This window comes from Protopterus annectens, chromosome 8.part1 (assembly GCF_019279795.1).
Source record: "Protopterus annectens isolate FY-2018-M chromosome 8.part1, PAN1.0, whole genome shotgun sequence".
Classification (NCBI taxonomy): Eukaryota; Metazoa; Chordata; order Ceratodontiformes; family Protopteridae; genus Protopterus; species Protopterus annectens.
This window is the reverse complement of record NC_056742.1, coordinates 494013050-494032804: the sequence shown is the minus strand read 5'-3', so window position 1 is coordinate 494032804 and position 19755 is coordinate 494013050. Positions and strand designations below refer to the sequence as shown.

The following is a 19755-nucleotide window of genomic DNA, read 5'->3' as shown; positions in this document are numbered from 1 at the left end:
ACGTATCCCTCATAAGGCTGTAACAGTGGTTTGCCTAGTGTTTAAAACATAGTTATGTCTTTTCACTCTTTCAGTGTTGATTCCTAAGAGCTTTGATGGAATTGGTTTGGAAAAAGAACTTTATTCCAAAGGACAACTGTTTAGGCAAAGTACAGCAGTAGCGATGGGTGTGGCACATGCCCCATTTTGCTAATTTTGTCATAGCATATTGGGAGACACTGTATATGTTTAATAGGGAATTCCAAAATTCTTGGTCCTTGTGTACCAGACTTCTGGATGATATCTTTATTTTATGGACTGACACATAGGATATGTTGAACGATTTTATTGATTACATAAATGACAATGTTGACTTTTTGAAATTTACTTATAGTGACTCTGTAGCGGAGACATGGTGGGCAGTGACTGTGCAGTTGAGCCATGGTGGGTAGTGACTCTGTAGTGGGGGCACAGTGGGCAGTAATTCTGTATCGGGGGCATGGTGGCAGTAATTCTGTAGTGGAGTCACAGGCAGTGACTCTGTAGTGGGGGCACAGAGCAGTGACTATATAGCTGGGACAAGGTGGCCAGTGACTCTGTAGCACGGACACAGTGAGCAATGACTGTGTCGCAGGGGGGCATGGTGGGCAGTGACTGTAGTGGAGGCATGGTGGGCAGTGATATTGACTATAAAACACAATCAGCTTCCCTCGTTGTCACCAAAACCAAACCAAACACATAAACGTAGAAGCCAAGGAGAAGACAGGATACCGTAACCAGTTCGAAAACAATATGAACGCTTTATTAGAATTTGCGTTTTCATCTAGTACAAGACTTGTGATATTGACTATGTTGGGGGAGCACAGTGGGCAGTGACACAAGGGGACCGTGACTGTATAGCTGGGGCACAATGGGCAGTGACTGGGTAGCGGGGACATGATGGGCAGTGGCTGTGTAGCAGAGGTACAGTGGGCAGTGACTGTGTAGCAGGGACAATGGTAGGCAGCGACTGTGTAGCTGTAACACGGGTTGGGCAATGACTGTGTAGCGGGGTGTCAAAGGAAAAATATACTTTAAAAATGATCAAAACACGGTAGGTTCAGGTTAAGGCACTTTAATCTTGCAGCAAGGAGACAAAAACGTGCTAATACAGAGTTTGTCTAACTAGAAACAGGAAATGCTAACATTTTTATACACTTTCTAATAAGACATTGCCTACCAAGCTGACGTAGTGAATCACAAGTTTTGTCATCATCATTTAGTAATAATTGTTTTCATGATATTCTGCTGATTTATCAATTTTTGTGAGAAACTTCCTAAGGAAAACAATGTGGCCTTGGCTACCACCGGTTAGATATATGCAATGTTACCATTCAAGGTACTATGGCTAATTTGAGCACAAAGCAAGTAGTTCATTTCTCTAACAATCCTTTGTCTATATTATCTCTAAACTTCTGCAGCTGCACATGTTATCATACTTCGAACAGAGCTGATTGTTTAAAATCATGACATTTACAGGATATAGCATTGTTCATTCATTCTCTCCTGACCTAGCAGATAACCACCTGCTTCTCAAGTACATTTCCAAAAGGCATAAACATGAATATTGCTGTGCTAGCAATTACTAGGTCAGAGGGCATCTTGCAAGTTTCAGAAAGCACACTGCAGTTTCAAAAAGCATCTTTTCAGTCTCATATGAAACTCAACTGTATATAATAAAACAGTGCATATAAAATAGAATGAAAAACGTGTTAACTTATTTAGTTTCTAATTAGCATTTAAGCATACACACATTAATACATATTTTTCTGACATGGGGGCATGGTGGGCAGTGACTTTGTAGCTGGAACACATTGGTCAGTGACTGTGTAGTGGGGCATGGTGGGCAGTGACTTTGTATCTTTAACACGGTGGGCAGTGACTAGCGGGGGCATGGTGGGCAGTGACTTTGTAGCTGGAACACGGTGGTCAGTGACTGTGTAGTGGGGAATGGTGGGCAGTGACTGTGTAGTGCAGGCATGGTGGACAGTGACTGTGTAGTGTGGACACAATGGGCAGTTATTGTGCAGCTGGAACACGGGCAGTGACTGTGTAGTAGGGGCATGGTGGGCAGTGACTGTGTAGGTGCATGGTGAGCAGTGACTGTGTAGCGGGGAATGGTGGGCAGTGACTGTAGTAGGGTCATGGTGAGCAGTAACTGTGTAGTGGGGCCATCGTGGGCAGTGACTGTATAGTGGGGACACAGTGGGCAGTGGTTGTGTAGCTGGAACATGAGCAGTGACTGTCTAGCAGGGGCATGGTGGGCAGTGATTGTGTAGTGGGGACATGTGAGCAGTGACTGTGTAGCTGGAACACAGGCAGTGACTGTGTAGTAGGGGCATGGTGGACAGTGACTCTGTAGTGGGGGCATCGTGAGTAGTGACTGTGTAGTGGGGCATCGTGGGCAGTGACTATGTAGTGGGGACACAGTAGGCAGTGATTGTGTAGCGGGGACACATGAGCAGTGACTGTGTAGCTGGAACACAGGCTGTGACTGTGTAGCAGGGGCATGGTGGGCAGTGGGGACACAGTGGGCAGTGATTGTGTAGCGGGGACATGTGAGCAGTGACTCTGTAGCTGGAACACAGGCAGTGATTGTGTAGCAGGGGCATGGTGGACAGTTACTGTGTAGTGGGGGCATCATAGGCAATGACTGTGTAGTGGGGTCATCATGGGCAGTGACTGTGTAGTGGGGATACAGTGGGCAGTGACTGTAGTTGGGGCAGTAAGTGTGTAGCGGGGACACGTGAGCAGTGACTGTGTAGCAGGGAATGGTGAGCAGTGACTGTAGTGGGGGCATGGTGAGCAGTGACTGTGTAGTGGGGCCATCGTGGGCAGTGACTGTATAGTGGGGACACAGTGGGCAGTGGTTGTGTAGCTGGAACACAAGCAGTGACTGTGTAGCAGGGACATGGTGGGCAGTGGGGACACAGTGGGCAGTGATTGTGTAGTGGGGACATGTGAGCAGTGACTGTGTAGCTGGAACACAGGCAGTGACTGTGTAGCAGGGGCATGGTAGGCAGTGACTGTAGTTGGGGCACAGAGGGCAGTGACAATGTAGTGGGGACACAGTTGGCAGTGACTGTGTAGCAAGGGCATGGTGGGCAGTGACTGTAGTTGAGGCACAATGGGCAGTGACTGTAGTTGGGGCAAATTGGGCAGTGACTATGTAGTGAGGACACGGCTGGCAGTGACTCTGTAGCAGGGGCACAGTGGGCAGACTGTATAGCTGGGGCATGGTGGGAGTGAACATTTGGTTTCTGATACTGAGCATCTCACTTCTTCCAGCCATGCCCACCATGTCCCCGTTACCCAGTCATTGCCCACCATGCCCCAGCTATACAGTCACGGTCCCCCTGCTGAGCCACTGCCCACCGTGCCCCTACTACACAATCACTGCCCACTGTGCCCCCACTACAGTCACTGCTGACCATACCCTACTACACAGTCCTCCGAACCTAAGGAGCAGTATGACACACATCACAGTTCTGAAAAGGAGAAATTCCTCTTCCTCTCTAAACCTGATGATGCTTCTCTCAAGTCTGTGTCAGGTGAGACAGGAAAAGTTCTGCGCTACCAGCATTGCGTCATATCTCAAGTCTGTATCAGGTGAGACATGAAAAGTTCTGCGCTACCAGCATTGTGTCATATCTCAAGTCTGTGTCAGGTGAGACAGGAAAAGGTCTACGCTACCAGTACTGTGTCATATCTCAAGTCTGTGTCAGGTGAGACATGAAAAGTTCTGCGCTACCAGCATTGCGTCATATCTGAAGTCTGTGTTAGGTGAGACAGGAAAGGTTCTGCTCTACCAGCACTGCGTCATATCTCAAGTCTGTGTCAGGTGAGACAGGAAAAGTTCTGCGCTACCAGCATTGCGTCATATCTCAAGTCTGTGTTAGGTGAGACAGGAAAAGTTCTGCACTACCAGCATTGCGTCATATCTCAAGTCTGTGTCAGGTGAGACAGGAAAAGTTCTGCGCTACCAGCACTGTGTCATATCTCAAGTCTATGTCAGGTGAGACATGAAAAGTTCTGCGCTACCAGCATTGTGTCATATCTCAAGTCTGTGTCAGGTGAGACAGGAAAAGTTCTGCGCTACCAGTACTGTGTCATATCTCAAGTCTGTGCCAGGTGAGACATGAAAAGTTCTGCGCTACCAGCATTGCGTCATATCTGAAGTCTGTGTTAGGTGAGACAGGAAAGGTTCTGCTCTACCAGCACTGCGTCATATCTCAAGTCTGTGTCAGGTGAGACAGGAAAAGTTCTGCGCTACCAGCATTGCGTCATATCTCAAGTCTGTGTTAGGTGAGACAGGAAAAGTTCTGCACTACCAGCATTGCGTCATATCTCAAGTCTGTGTCAGGTGAGACAGGAAAAGTTCTGCGCTACCAGCACTGTGTCATATCTCAAGTCTATGTCAGGTGAGACATGAAAAGTTCTGCACTACCAGCATTGCGTCATATCTTAAGTCTGTGTCAGGTGAGACAGGAAAAGTTCTGCGCTACCAGCACTGCGTCATATCTCAAGTCTGTGTCAGGTGAGACAGGAAAAGTTCTGCGCTACCAGCATTGCGTCGTACTGTAGAGGAGAACTTTTCATGTTTCTGCTTTTCAGAACTGTGGTGTGTGTCATACTGCTGAAGTTCAGGATACATGCATGGAGAAAGTGAAAATCGTGTGGCTTAGCCTTTGCATTTGAAACCATCATGTTCCTCAGATGGTTTACTATTATAATTTCTACGAACAAAATAATTTGTGACTAAAACAGCGAACCAAAACCATGAAATAAAAAATCACAAATCACAATGTCAAGTCAGCTGAACAAATTCAACTGATTCAACATTAAAATCAAACACATCACATGATGTCTGTGCAGGAGCATAGAAACACTAAACTCCTACACCTAACATCACATTTTTGCAGGAGGGCAAGCCCCCGTGCACCCCCATACCCCCTGCTAACTATATATTCCAACTCCGAGATCGCACTATAGTGAGGAAAGGGATGAATTTCCCAAACCACACTGTACCGTGATCTCTGAAATTATTTCGAGCTCATATCAGCGAATGCACAGTGCATTCACTGCTATGAACTTTCAACATGTAGATGTTCAGCAAGATGGACAGTCGAAAATCCATCTTTTGAGTGTTCCATCTGTGGACAACCTCCGTTTGCGATTTTCATGGTAAACCCCCTCAGATACCTGACAAAGAAAGCATTTAAAAGGTATAAGGCTAACTTCTTCAGGTGCATATAAGCCTGGGTACTCTCTACGTCCTTGGCGTTCTTGACTAAAGTTAACAAGACTGCTGGTAGAAGAATTTTGCTGTCTTCTGAACCCTTCTAGACCTTGCTTATTTCTTCCTTAAGGAGTTTACCATGGTGGAGATTGTGAAGGCTGCCAGCCTAGCCAGATAGAATTAAAATTCTGTCATTTGTAAATATTAATGTAAGCCACAGGCTTGTTGTCTTAAATGGAAAAAATAGTGTTACATGTGGAACTGAAAAAAAATGTAACAACAGTGCACTCTGCTGTAAGGAAGGTAAGTCACACAATTTATGACTGTCTTTGATATTTAAAGTTGGCTCCGGCCAGTCTAGGTGAAGGAATTCTTGCTATTGTTTTAAGACCCAAGTTAATGGCCAGAATTTGCATGCATAAATCTCCTTTATGGCTTTGCTTCCTGACCTGGTGTGAGCTTACTAAAGAATGTAAATGTAGTTTCTGTTAGCTTGGGAACCCAGGGAAGTGTGAAGAATGATTTAATGGGAACCAGGAATGTGATTTTAAAACAGAGAGAATCAGAGAGCATTAAGCATTTTTGTCTTGCTCATCCAACTCATCAGCACTGTCTTGCTCTGTATGTAAGTTTATCTTAGATTTGTGTTTTCTCTTAGAAATGGCTAGAAGCTGGAAAGATTAGACTGTTTTTTCTGTGATGTCAGAACTGTATTACTGAATTATTTTAAGTATTTCTCTTTGATCTCTGAACTCTTGACTAGCACTGTGTAGTAAGAAGTATTGTCTTGTGTTTTTATTATTTATTATTAAATATTTCAAAACCTTTCAACTGTGGCTGTTTTTGTAGAGATAATTTAAGATCTCTAGAGTATTTGCAGTAAAATGAGAAAGCAAGCAGTTCCTTCTCATCATACCAGGAAACGGGAGTGCTGGGATGATCATTTTCTGTTATATTTCCTGAACACATGTTGCACTCACTATCAATGCAATGGGTCTATATCATTTAAACAAAAGTTCAGAATGTTGATCGCTGTAAACAGCGAAAATGCAGATAATCAAATCCTTTATTGTGGGGGGCTGCGCTCCCCACACCCCCTGCTAATTATATATACCAACTCCAAGATTGCACTACAGTGAGGAAAGGGTAAATTTCCTGATCTTCACTGTATCGCGATCTCACAAAACAGACATGGATTATTGGCATTTTCACTGTTGACAGCGTTCGACATTCTAAGCTTTCGTTTAAATGATACAGACCCTACTGCAATAACACATGCTGCTGTTTTAGGCACAGGTATCTGCAGAGCATTTTGCCGTCTTGCAATAAGAACATTTAGATTTATGCAGGTATGATCTCAAACACTGCACCACAATTTAGATTCAGAGAAGTTTCCCTTTCTTTTAAGGATGCAGGTGTTTTGTTTTTTTTCCTCACATACTTTGATGAATTATCTGGACTTTTGTGCCTGTATTTTTGTAGCAGCCATTGAGAACACTTGCACTTTGGCAGCTTATGTTTGCATTGTTAACATTCTTGCATGTTTGTTTTTTTTTCCCTGTACTTTCAGTATTGACTCCTTATGTGTTGACATACTTACATTTTCTTGCAGATATCATCCTGTTTGATAGCTGTTGTAAAAACTGAGACAGACGTGGAGGTAAGAAGAGCAGCTGTTCATGTTGTCACCTTGTTACTGCGTGGGCTCAGCAAGAAGGCAACCGAGGTGAGTGACTATTGTAGTTGCAGAGCAACTTGATGGGGTCAAACCAGCTGTTATCAAAAGAAAAACACTTTTTTCAACTAGAATAGAGATACGCCATCACACTTACAAGGAATCTAGATCATGCAGACAGCATTGTGTTACTGACAAGCAGAGCAGTTAGGTACAGTGTGTTAATGCAAGGTGGGCCATAAGGTACAAAGGTAGACATGCACTGTTTCTACAGATGTTGTTTTACCAGCCAACAGAATAGGTAGAATGACGTCTGACCTACACTGAATCGGACAGGCAGAGCTGGGAGCATGAGGGTAGGCCAATGCTGCTGTTTGTCAGTAGCCGTGTGTTACAGCAAGTGAAGCAAAATGCTTTACAGTTGAGTATTGTAATATCCTTCCATTTCACTGTTGCAGTATTCCTTACAAGAGGGATTCCCGGCCAAGTGTTGCCCAACATCTGACCAGTACGCCAAAACCTTTAGGTTGCTAAATGTGCACTGTATATCATACACATGCTCCGCGCATACAGAGTAGGGCACAAAGGTACTGTTCAGCTGTACCATCCTCAGAACTTCTTTGCCGCCAGTCTGAATGCCATCTCAGATCATCGGTCTGAACGCTCATGTCATTTGCTGCTTCACCAAGCCGTTTTTCAGATAAGTGCCATGTTGGAGTTTTTACTCTTATCTTTTTGCCTTGTCGCTTGTTGGGTACATGTCATCCAAGAAGGGTAAATGCCAGTGTAGGAAACAGATTCCCCATAAAGATCATCACAAGCATTGTTCATTTTGTCTTGGTGCTTCCAATGACTATGCATCTTGTTCTATTTGTCATGCTTTCGTCTTGAAGACTGTGTGTAGTCGGCTTCCTCTTTGGGCATTTATTTAGAGAACCAGCATCTTAAGCTTTTGGCAAAGGATGTTATGGAAGGAACTTCCTAGTCTGAGGGTCAGCAGTCCAGTAGGAAGAGACCAAGACAGCTAGGTCTGATTCTTCAGCTGTGCCGTCTCCACTGGTCATCTCTCTGGAGGCTAGTGAAAGCCTGGAGGATCATCCATCCCTTTTTTAAATTGCTCTGCCATGACTGCTTTGGAGGCTGGTATGGATCGAACATCTCGCACGTCCCTGGAGGCCTTGCAGACATCCTGTACAGATGTTCAGGGGGAACCACGGCTGATTCTTACCAAAGTGTCTAGGGGTGTTCCTCAGATTTTGGCTAGGGAGGAGGTACAGACTACCATTATAAAGTGCCATCTAGGGTCTGAACCTTTTAAGTCTCACAAGGCTGATGTCCCTTTAAGAAGAAACAAAAAACAAAATATGTTTCTACAGCTCCCAAGGACCCTCAGAGTGACTGACAGAATTTCACTCAGGGTTTGTTCAGTGCCCTTATGCTTTGTAGACTCCTCAGGGAATCTCTGTTCTGGCCCCCCTGTGGTCATCTACCCCTGTTAAGAGACACAGGGAAGAGGATTCCTCTGAGGAGGTATAGTACTCCACTGTCTGTGCTCTTAGGGCCATCGATTATTAGACCCATATGTTAACAAAGCTATGGAAAGGTCGGACACGAAGGTATAGTACTCCGCTGTCTGTGCTCTTAGGGCCATCGATTATTAGACCCATATGTTAACAAAGCTATGGAAAGGTCGGACAAGAAGGTATAGTACTCCGCTGTCTGTGCTCTTAGGGCCATCGATTATTAGACCCATATGTTAACAAAGCTATGGAAAGGTCGGACATGAAGGTATAGTACTCCGCTGTCTGTGCTCTTAGGGCCATCGATTATTAGACCCATATGTTAACAAAGCTATGGAAAGGTCGGACAAGAAGGTATAGTACTCCACTGTCTGTGCTCTTAGGGCCATCGATTATTAGACCCATATGTTAACAAAGCTATGGAAAGGTCGGACAAGAAGGTATAGTACTCCACTGTCTGTGCTCTTAGGGCCATCGATTATTAGACCCATATGTTAACAAAGCTATGGAAAGGTCGGACAAGAAGGTATAGTACTCCGCTGTCTGTGCTCTTAGGGCCATCGATTATTAGACCCATATGTTAACAAAGCTATGGAAAGGTCGGACAAGAAGGTATAGTACTCCACTGTCTGTGCTCTTAGGGCCATCGATTATTAGACCCATATGTTAACAAAGCTATGGAAAGGTCGGACAAGAAGGTATAGTACTCCGCTGTCTGTGCTCTTAGGGCCATCGATTATAAGACCCATATGTTAACAAAGCTATGGAAAGGTCGGACAAGAAGGTATAGTACTCCGCTGTCTGTGCTCTTAGGGCCATCGATTATTAGACCCATATGTTAACAAAGCTATGGAAAGGTCGGACAAGAAGGTATAGTACTCCGCTGTCTGTGCTCTTAGGGCCATCGATTATTAGACCCATATGTTAACAAAGCTATGGAAAGGTCGGACAAGAAGGTATAGTACTCCACTGTCTGTGCTCTTAGGGCCATCGATTATTAGACCCATATGTTAACAAAGCTATGGAAAGGTCGGACAAGAAGGTATAGTACTCCGCTGTCTGTGCTCTTAGGGCCATCGATTATTAGACCCATATGTTAACAAAGCTATGGAAAGGTCGGACAAGAAGGTATAGTACTCCACTGTCTGTGCTCTTAGGGCCATCGATTATTAGACCCATATGTTAACAAAGCTATGGAAAGGTCGGACAAGAAGGTATAGTACTCCACTGTCTGTGCTCTTAGGGCCATCGATTATTAGACCCATATGTTAACAAAGCTATGGAAAGGTCGGACAAGAAGGTATAGTACTCCACTGTCTGTGCTCTTAGGGCCATCGATTATTAGACCCATATGTTAACAAAGCTATGGAAAGGTCGGACAAGAAGGTATAGTACTCCACTGTCTGTGCTCTTAGGGCCATCGATTATTAGACCCATATGTTAACAAAGCTATGGAAAGGTCGGACAAGAAGGTATAGTACTCCACTGTCTGTGCTCTTAGGGCCATCGATTATTAGACCCATATGTTAACAAAGCTATGGAAAGGTCGGACAAGAAGGTATAGTACTCCACTGTCTGTGCTCTTAGGGCCATCGATTATTAGACCCATATGTTAACAAAGCTATGGAAAGGTCGGACAAGAAGGTATAGTACTCCACTGTCTGTGCTCTTAGGGCCATCGATTATTAGACCCATATGTTAACAAAGCTATGGAAAGGTCGGACAAGAAGGTATAGTACTCCACTGTCTGTGCTCTTAGGGCCATCGATTATTAGACCCATATGTTAACAAAGCTATGGAAAGGTCGGACAAGAAGGTATAGTACTCCACTGTCTGTGCTCTTAGGGCCATCGATTATTAGACCCATATGTTAACAAAGCTATGGAAAGGTCGGACAAGAAGGTATAGTACTCCACTGTCTGTGCTCTTAGGGCCATCGATTATTAGACCCATATGTTAACAAAGCTATGGAAAGGTCGGACAAGAAGGTATAGTACTCCGCTGTCTGTGCTCTTAGGGCCATCGATTATTAGACCCATATGTTAACAAAGCTATGGAAAGGTCGGACAAGAAGGTATAGTACTCCGCTGTCTGTGCTCTTAGGGCCATCGATTATTAGACCCATATGTTAACAAAGCTATGGAAAGGTCGGACAAGAAGGTATAGTACTCCACTGTCTGTGCTCTTAGGGCCATCGATTATTAGACCCATATGTTAACAAAGCTATGGAAAGGTCGGACAAGAAGGTATAGTACTCCACTGTCTGTGCTCTTAGGGCCATCGATTATTAGACCCATATGTTAACAAAGCTATGGAAAGGTCGGACAAGAAGGTATAGTACTCCACTGTCTGTGCTCTTAGGGCCATCGATTATTAGACCCATATGTTAACAAAGCTATGGAAAGGTCGGACAAGAAGGTATAGTACTCCACTGTCTGTGCTCTTAGGGCCATCGATTATTAGACCCATATGTTAACAAAGCTATGGAAAGGTCGGACAAGAAGGTATAGTACTCCACTGTCTGTGCTCTTAGGGCCATCGATTATTAGACCCATATGTTAACAAAGCTATGGAAAGGTCGGACAAGAAGGTATAGTACTCCACTGTCTGTGCTCTTAGGGCCATCGATTATTAGACCCATATGTTAACAAAGCTATGGAAAGGTCGGACAAGAAGGTATAGTACTCCACTGTCTGTGCTCTTAGGGCCATCGATTATTAGACCCATATGTTAACAAAGCTATGGAAAGGTCGGACAAGAAGGTATAGTACTCCGCTGTCTGTGCTCTTAGGGCCATCGATTATTAGACCCATATGTTAACAAAGCTATGGAAAGGTCGGACAAGAAGGTATAGTACTCCACTGTCTGTGCTCTTAGGGCCATCGATTATTAGACCCATATGTTAACAAAGCTATGGAAAGGTCGGACAAGAAGGTATAGTACTCCACTGTCTGTGCTCTTAGGGCCATCGATTATTAGACCCATATGTTAACAAAGCTATGGAAAGGTCGGACAAGAAGGTATAGTACTCCACTGTCTGTGCTCTTAGGGCCATCGATTATTAGACCCATATGTTAACAAAGCTATGGAAAGGTCGGACAAGAAGGTATAGTACTCCACTGTCTGTGCTCTTAGGGCCATCGATTATTAGACCCATATGTTAACAAAGCTATGGAAAGGTCGGACAAGAAGGTATAGTACTCCACTGTCTGTGCTCTTAGGGCCATCGATTATTAGACCCATATGTTAACAAAGCTATGGAAAGGTCGGACAAGAAGGTATAGTACTCCGCTGTCTGTGCTCTTAGGGCCATCGATTATTAGACCCATATGTTAACAAAGCTATGGAAAGGTCGGACAAGAAGGTATAGTACTCCACTGTCTGTGCTCTTAGGGCCATCGATTATTAGACCCATATGTTAACAAAGCTATGGAAAGGTCGGACAAGAAGGTATAGTACTCCACTGTCTGTGCTCTTAGGGCCATCGATTATTAGACCCATATGTTAACAAAGCTATGGAAAGGTCGGACAAGAAGGTATAGTACTCCACTGTCTGTGCTCTTAGGGCCATCGATTATTAGACCCATATGTTAACAAAGCTATGGAAAGGTCGGACAAGAAGGTATAGTACTCCGCTGTCTGTGCTCTTAGGGCCATCGATTATTAGACCCATATGTTAACAAAGCTATGGAAAGGTCGGACAAGAAGGTATAGTACTCCACTGTCTGTGCTCTTAGGGCCATCGATTATTAGACCCATATGTTAACAAAGCTATGGAAAGGTCGGACAAGAAGGTATAGTACTCCGCTGTCTGTGCTCTTAGGGCCATCGATTATTAGACCCATATGTTAACAAAGCTATGGAAAGGTCGGACAAGAAGGTATAGTACTCCACTGTCTGTGCTCTTAGGGCCATCGATTATTAGACCCATATGTTAACAAAGCTATGGAAAGGTCGGACAAGAAGGTATAGTACTCCACTGTCTGTGCTCTTAGGGCCATCGATTATTAGACCCATATGTTAACAAAGCTATGGAAAGGTCGGACAAGAAGGTATAGTACTCCACTGTCTGTGCTCTTAGGGCCATCGATTATTAGACCCATATGTTAACAAAGCTATGGAAAGGTCGGACAAGAAGGTATAGTACTCCACTGTCTGTGCTCTTAGGGCCATCGATTATTAGACCCATATGTTAACAAAGCTATGGAAAGGTCGGACAAGAAGGTATAGTACTCCGCTGTCTGTGCTCTTAGGGCCATCGATTATTAGACCCATATGTTAACAAAGCTATGGAAAGGTCGGACAAGAAGGTATAGTACTCGCTGTCTGTGCTCTTAGGGCCATCGATTATTAGACCCATATGTTAACAAAGCTATGGAAAGGTCGGACAAGAAGGTATAGTACTCCACTGTCTGTGCTCTTAGGGCCATCGATTATTAGACCCATATGTTAACAAAGCTATGGAAAGGTCGGACAAGAAGGTATAGTACTCCACTGTCTGTGCTCTTAGGGCCATCGATTATTAGACCCATATGTTAACAAAGCTATGGAAAGGTCGGACAAGAAGGTATAGTACTCCACTGTCTGTGCTCTTAGGGCCATCGATTATTAGACCCATATGTTAACAAAGCTATGGAAAGGTCGGACAAGAAGGTATAGTACTCCACTGTCTGTGCTCTTAGGGCCATCGATTATTAGACCCATATGTTAACAAAGCTATGGAAAGGTCGGACAAGAAGGTATAGTACTCGCTGTCTGTGCTCTTAGGGCCATCGATTATTAGACCCATATGTTAACAAAGCTATGGAAAGGTCGGACAAGAAGGTATAGTACTCCACTGTCTGTGCTCTTAGGGCCATCGATTATTAGACCCATATGTTAACAAAGCTATGGAAAGGTCGGACAAGAAGGTATAGTACTCCACTGTCTGTGCTCTTAGGGCCATCGATTATTAGACCCATATGTTAACAAAGCTATGGAAAGGTCGGACAAGAAGGTATAGTACTCCACTGTCTGTGCTCTTAGGGCCATCGATTATTAGACCCATATGTTAACAAAGCTATGGAAAGGTCGGACAAGAAGGTATAGTACTCCACTGTCTGTGCTCTTAGGGCCATCGATTATTAGACCCATATGTTAACAAAGCTATGGAAAGGTCGGACAAGAAGGTATAGTACTCCGCTGTCTGTGCTCTTAGGGCCATCGATTATTAGACCCATATGTTAACAAAGCTATGGAAAGGTCGGACAAGAAGGTATAGTACTCCACTGTCTGTGCTCTTAGGGCCATCGATTATTAGACCCATATGTTAACAAAGCTATGGAAAGGTCGGACAAGAAGGTATAGTACTCCACTGTCTGTGCTCTTAGGGCCATCGATTATTAGACCCATATGTTAACAAAGCTATGGAAAGGTCGGACAAGAAGGTATAGTACTCCACTGTCTGTGCTCTTAGGGCCATCGATTATTAGACCCATATGTTAACAAAGCTATGGAAAGGTCGGACAAGAAGGTATAGTACTCCGCTGTCTGTGCTCTTAGGGCCATCGATTATTAGACCCATATGTTAACAAAGCTATGGAAAGGTCGGACAAGAAGGTATAGTACTCCACTGTCTGTGCTCTTAGGGCCATCGATTATTAGACCCATATGTTAACAAAGCTATGGAAAGGTCGGACAAGAAGGTATAGTACTCCGCTGTCTGTGCTCTTAGGGCCATCGATTATTAGACCCATATGTTAACAAAGCTATGGAAAGGTCGGACAAGAAGGTATAGTACTCCACTGTCTGTGCTCTTAGGGCCATCGATTATTAGACCCATATGTTAACAAAGCTATGGAAAGGTCGGACAAGAAGGTATAGTACTCCGCTGTCTGTGCTCTTAGGGCCATCGATTATTAGACCCATATGTTAACAAAGCTATGGAAAGGTCGGACAAGAAGGTATAGTACTCCACTGTCTGTGCTCTTAGGGCCATCGATTATTAGACCCATATGTTAACAAAGCTATGGAAAGGTCGGACAAGAAGGTATAGTACTCCACTGTCTGTGCTCTTAGGGCCATCGATTATTAGACCCATATGTTAACAAAGCTATGGAAAGGTCGGACAAGAAGGTATAGTACTCCACTGTCTGTGCTCTTAGGGCCATCGATTATTAGACCCATATGTTAACAAAGCTATGGAAAGGTCGGACAAGAAGGTATAGTACTCCGCTGTCTGTGCTCTTAGGGCCATCGATTATTAGACCCATATGTTAACAAAGCTATGGAAAGGTCGGACAAGAAGGTATAGTACTCCACTGTCTGTGCTCTTAGGGCCATCGATTATTAGACCCATATGTTAACAAAGCTATGGAAAGGTCGGACAAGAAGGTATAGTACTCCGCTGTCTGTGCTCTTAGGGCCATCGATTATTAGACCCATATGTTAACAAAGCTATGGAAAGGTCGGACAAGAAGGTATAGTACTCCACTGTCTGTGCTCTTAGGGCCATCGATTATTAGACCCATATGTTAACAAAGCTATGGAAAGGTCGGACAAGAAGGTATAGTACTCCACTGTCTGTGCTCTTAGGGCCATCGATTATTAGACCCATATGTTAACAAAGCTATGGAAAGGTCGGACAAGAAGGTATAGTACTCCACTGTCTGTGCTCTTAGGGCCATCGATTATTAGACCCATATGTTAACAAAGCTATGGAAAGGTCGGACAAGAAGGTATAGTACTCCGCTGTCTGTGCTCTTAGGGCCATCGATTATTAGACCCATATGTTAACAAAGCTATGGAAAGGTCGGACAAGAAGGTATAGTACTCCACTGTCTGTGCTCTTAGGGCCATCGATTATTAGACCCATATGTTAACAAAGCTATGGAAAGGTCGGACAAGAAGGTATAGTACTCCACTGTCTGTGCTCTTAGGGCCATCGATTATTAGACCCATATGTTAACAAAGCTATGGAAAGGTCGGACAAGAAGGTATAGTACTCCACTGTCTGTGCTCTTAGGGCCATCGATTATTAGACCCATATGTTAACAAAGCTATGGAAAGGTCGGACAAGAAGGTATAGTACTCCACTGTCTGTGCTCTTAGGGCCATCGATTATTAGACCCATATGTTAACAAAGCTATGGAAAGGTCGGACAAGAAGGTATAGTACTCCACTGTCTGTGCTCTTAGGGCCATCGATTATTAGACCCATATGTTAACAAAGCTATGGAAAGGTCGGACAAGAAGGTATAGTACTCCACTGTCTGTGCTCTTAGGGCCATCGATTATTAGACCCATATGTTAACAAAGCTATGGAAAGGTCGGACAAGAAGGTATAGTACTCCACTGTCTGTGCTCTTAGGGCCATCGATTATTAGACCCATATGTTAACAAAGCTATGGAAAGGTCGGACAAGAAGGTATAGTACTCCACTGTCTGTGCTCTTAGGGCCATCGATTATTAGACCCATATGTTAACAAAGCTATGGAAAGGTCGGACAAGAAGGTATAGTACTCCGCTGTCTGTGCTCTTAGGGCCATCGATTATTAGACCCATATGTTAACAAAGCTATGGAAAGGTCGGACAAGAAGGTATAGTACTCCGCTGTCTGTGCTCTTAGGGCCATCGATTATTAGACCCATATGTTAACAAAGCTATGGAAAGGTCGGACAAGAAGGTATAGTACTCCACTGTCTGTGCTCTTAGGGCCATCGATTATTAGACCCATATGTTAACAAAGCTATGGAAAGGTCGGACAAGAAGGTATAGTACTCCACTGTCTGTGCTCTTAGGGCCATCGATTATTAGACCCATATGTTAACAAAGCTATGGAAAGGTCGGACAAGAAGGTATAGTACTCCACTGTCTGTGCTCTTAGGGCCATCGATTATTAGACCCATATGTTAACAAAGCTATGGAAAGGTCGGACAAGAAGGTATAGTACTCCGCTGTCTGTGCTCTTAGGGCCATCGATTATTAGACCCATATGTTAACAAAGCTATGGAAAGGTCGGACAAGAAGGTATAGTACTCCACTGTCTGTGCTCTTAGGGCCATCGATTATTAGACCCATATGTTAACAAAGCTATGGAAAGGTCGGACAAGAAGGTATAGTACTCCACTGTCTGTGCTCTTAGGGCCATCGATTATTAGACCCATATGTTAACAAAGCTATGGAAAGGTCGGACAAGAAGGTATAGTACTCCACTGTCTGTGCTCTTAGGGCCATCGATTATTAGACCCATATGTTAACAAAGCTATGGAAAGGTCGGACAAGAAGGTATAGTACTCCACTGTCTGTGCTCTTAGGGCCATCGATTATTAGACCCATATGTTAACAAAGCTATGGAAAGGTCGGACAAGAAGGTATAGTACTCCACTGTCTGTGCTCTTAGGGCCATCGATTATTAGACCCATATGTTAACAAAGCTATGGAAAGGTCGGACAAGAAGGTATAGTACTCCGCTGTCTGTGCTCTTAGGGCCATCGATTATTAGACCCATATGTTAACAAAGCTATGGAAAGGTCGGACAAGAAGGTATAGTACTCCACTGTCTGTGCTCTTAGGGCCATCGATTATTAGACCCATATGTTAACAAAGCTATGGAAAGGTCGGACAAGAAGGTATAGTACTCCGCTGTCTGTGCTCTTAGGGCCATCGATTATTAGACCCATATGTTAACAAAGCTATGGAAAGGTCGGACAAGAAGGTATAGTACTCCGCTGTCTGTGCTCTTAGGGCCATCGATTATTAGACCCATATGTTAACAAAGCTATGGAAAGGTCGGACAAGAAGGTATAGTACTCCACTGTCTGTGCTCTTAGGGCCATCGATTATTAGACCCATATGTTAACAAAGCTATGGAAAGGTCGGACAAGAAGGTATAGTACTCCGCTGTCTGTGCTCTTAGGGCCATCGATTATTAGACCCATATGTTAACAAAGCTATGGAAAGGTCGGACAAGAAGGTATAGTACTCCACTGTCTGTGCTCTTAGGGCCATCGATTATTAGACCCATATGTTAACAAAGCTATGGAAAGGTCGGACAAGAAGGTATAGTACTCCACTGTCTGTGCTCTTAGGGCCATCGATTATTAGACCCATATGTTAACAAAGCTATGGAAAGGTCGGACAAGAAGGTATAGTACTCCACTGTCTGTGCTCTTAGGGCCATCGATTATTAGACCCATATGTTAACAAAGCTATGGAAAGGTCGGACAAGAAGGTATAGTACTCCACTGTCTGTGCTCTTAGGGCCATCGATTATTAGACCCATATGTTAACAAAGCTATGGAAAGGTCGGACAAGAAGGTATAGTACTCCACTGTCTGTGCTCTTAGGGCCATCGATTATTAGACCCATATGTTAACAAAGCTATGGAAAGGTCGGACAAGAAGGTATAGTACTCCGCTGTCTGTGCTCTTAGGGCCATCGATTATTAGACCCATATGTTAACAAAGCTATGGAAAGGTCGGACAAGAAGGTATAGTACTCCACTGTCTGTGCTCTTAGGGCCATCGATTATTAGACCCATATGTTAACAAAGCTATGGAAAGGTCGGACAAGAAGGTATAGTACTCCACTGTCTGTGCTCTTAGGGCCATCGATTATTAGACCCATATGTTAACAAAGCTATGGAAAGGTCGGACAAGAAGGTATAGTACTCCACTGTCTGTGCTCTTAGGGCCATCGATTATTAGACCCATATGTTAACAAAGCTATGGAAAGGTCGGACAAGAAGGTATAGTACTCCACTGTCTGTGCTCTTAGGGCCATCGATTATTAGACCCATATGTTAACAAAGCTATGGAAAGGTCGGACAAGAAGGTATAGTACTCCACTGTCTGTGCTCTTAGGGCCATCGATTATTAGACCCATATGTTAACAAAGCTATGGAAAGGTCGGACAAGAAGGTATAGTACTCCACTGTCTGTGCTCTTAGGGCCATCGATTATTAGACCCATATGTTAACAAAGCTATGGAAAGGTCGGACAAGAAGGTATAGTACTCCACTGTCTGTGCTCTTAGGGCCATCGATTATTAGACCCATATGTTAACAAAGCTATGGAAAGGTCGGACAAGAAGGTATAGTACTCCACTGTCTGTGCTCTTAGGGCCATCGATTATTAGACCCATATGTTAACAAAGCTATGGAAAGGTCGGACAAGAAGGTATAGTACTCCACTGTCTGTGCTCTTAGGGCCATCGATTATTAGACCCATATGTTAACAAAGCTATGGAAAGGTCGGACAAGAAGGTATAGTACTCCACTGTCTGTGCTCTTAGGGCCATCGATTATTAGACCCATATGTTAACAAAGCTATGGAAAGGTCGGACAAGAAGGTATAGTACTCCACTGTCTGTGCTCTTAGGGCCATCGATTATTAGACCCATATGTTAACAAAGCTATGGAAAGGTCGGACAAGAAGGTATAGTACTCCGCTGTCTGTGCTCTTAGGGCCATCGATTATTAGACCCATATGTTAACAAAGCTATGGAAAGGTCGGACAAGAAGGTATAGTACTCCACTGTCTGTGCTCTTAGGGCCATCGATTATTAGACCCATATGTTAACAAAGCTATGGAAAGGTCGGACAAGAAGGTATAGTACTCCACTGTCTGTGCTCTTAGGGCCATCGATTATTAGACCCATATGTTAACAAAGCTATGGAAAGGTCGGACAAGAAGGTATAGTACTCCACTGTCTGTGCTCTTAGGGCCATCGATTATTAGACCCATATGTTAACAAAGCTATGGAAAGGTCGGACAAGAAGGTATAGTACTCCACTGTCTGTGCTCTTAGGGCCATCGATTATTAGACCCATATGTTAACAAAGCTATGGAAAGGTCGGACAAGAAGGTATAGTACTCCACTGTCTGTGCTCTTAGGGCCATCGATTATTAGACCCATATGTTAACAAAGCTATGGAAAGGTCGGACAAGAAGGTATAGTACTCCGCTGTCTGTGCTCTTAGGGCCATCGATTATTAGACCCATATGTTAACAAAGCTATGGAAAGGTCGGACAAGAAGGTATAGTACTCCACTGTCTGTGCTCTTAGGGCCATCGATTATTAGACCCATATGTTAACAAAGCTATGGAAAGGTCGGACAAGAAGGTATAGTACTCCACTGTCTGTGCTCTTAGGGCCATCGATTATTAGACCCATATGTTAACAAAGCTATGGAAAGGTCGGACAAGAAGGTATAGTACTCCACTGTCTGTGCTCTTAGGGCCATCGATTATTAGACCCATATGTTAACAAAGCTATGGAAAGGTCGGACAAGAAGGTATAGTACTCCACTGTCTGTGCTCTTGG

The 19755-nt window shown here is 43.9% G+C and overlaps 1 protein-coding gene across 4 annotated transcripts in view; it reads left to right on the top strand.

Annotated features, from left to right (window-relative positions):
• TANGO6 (transport and golgi organization 6 homolog) overlaps positions 1-19755 on the top strand; it is a 1856125-nt gene that overhangs the window by 1576926 nt on the left and 259444 nt on the right. For all 4 annotated transcript variants that reach the window (XM_044082029.1, XM_044082030.1, XM_044082027.1 and 1 more), the window contains one exon: positions 6870-6983. In XM_044082029.1, the coding sequence (XP_043937964.1) occupies positions 6870-6983 (114 nt within the window). The remainder of the gene's footprint in view (positions 1-6869; positions 6984-19755) is intronic.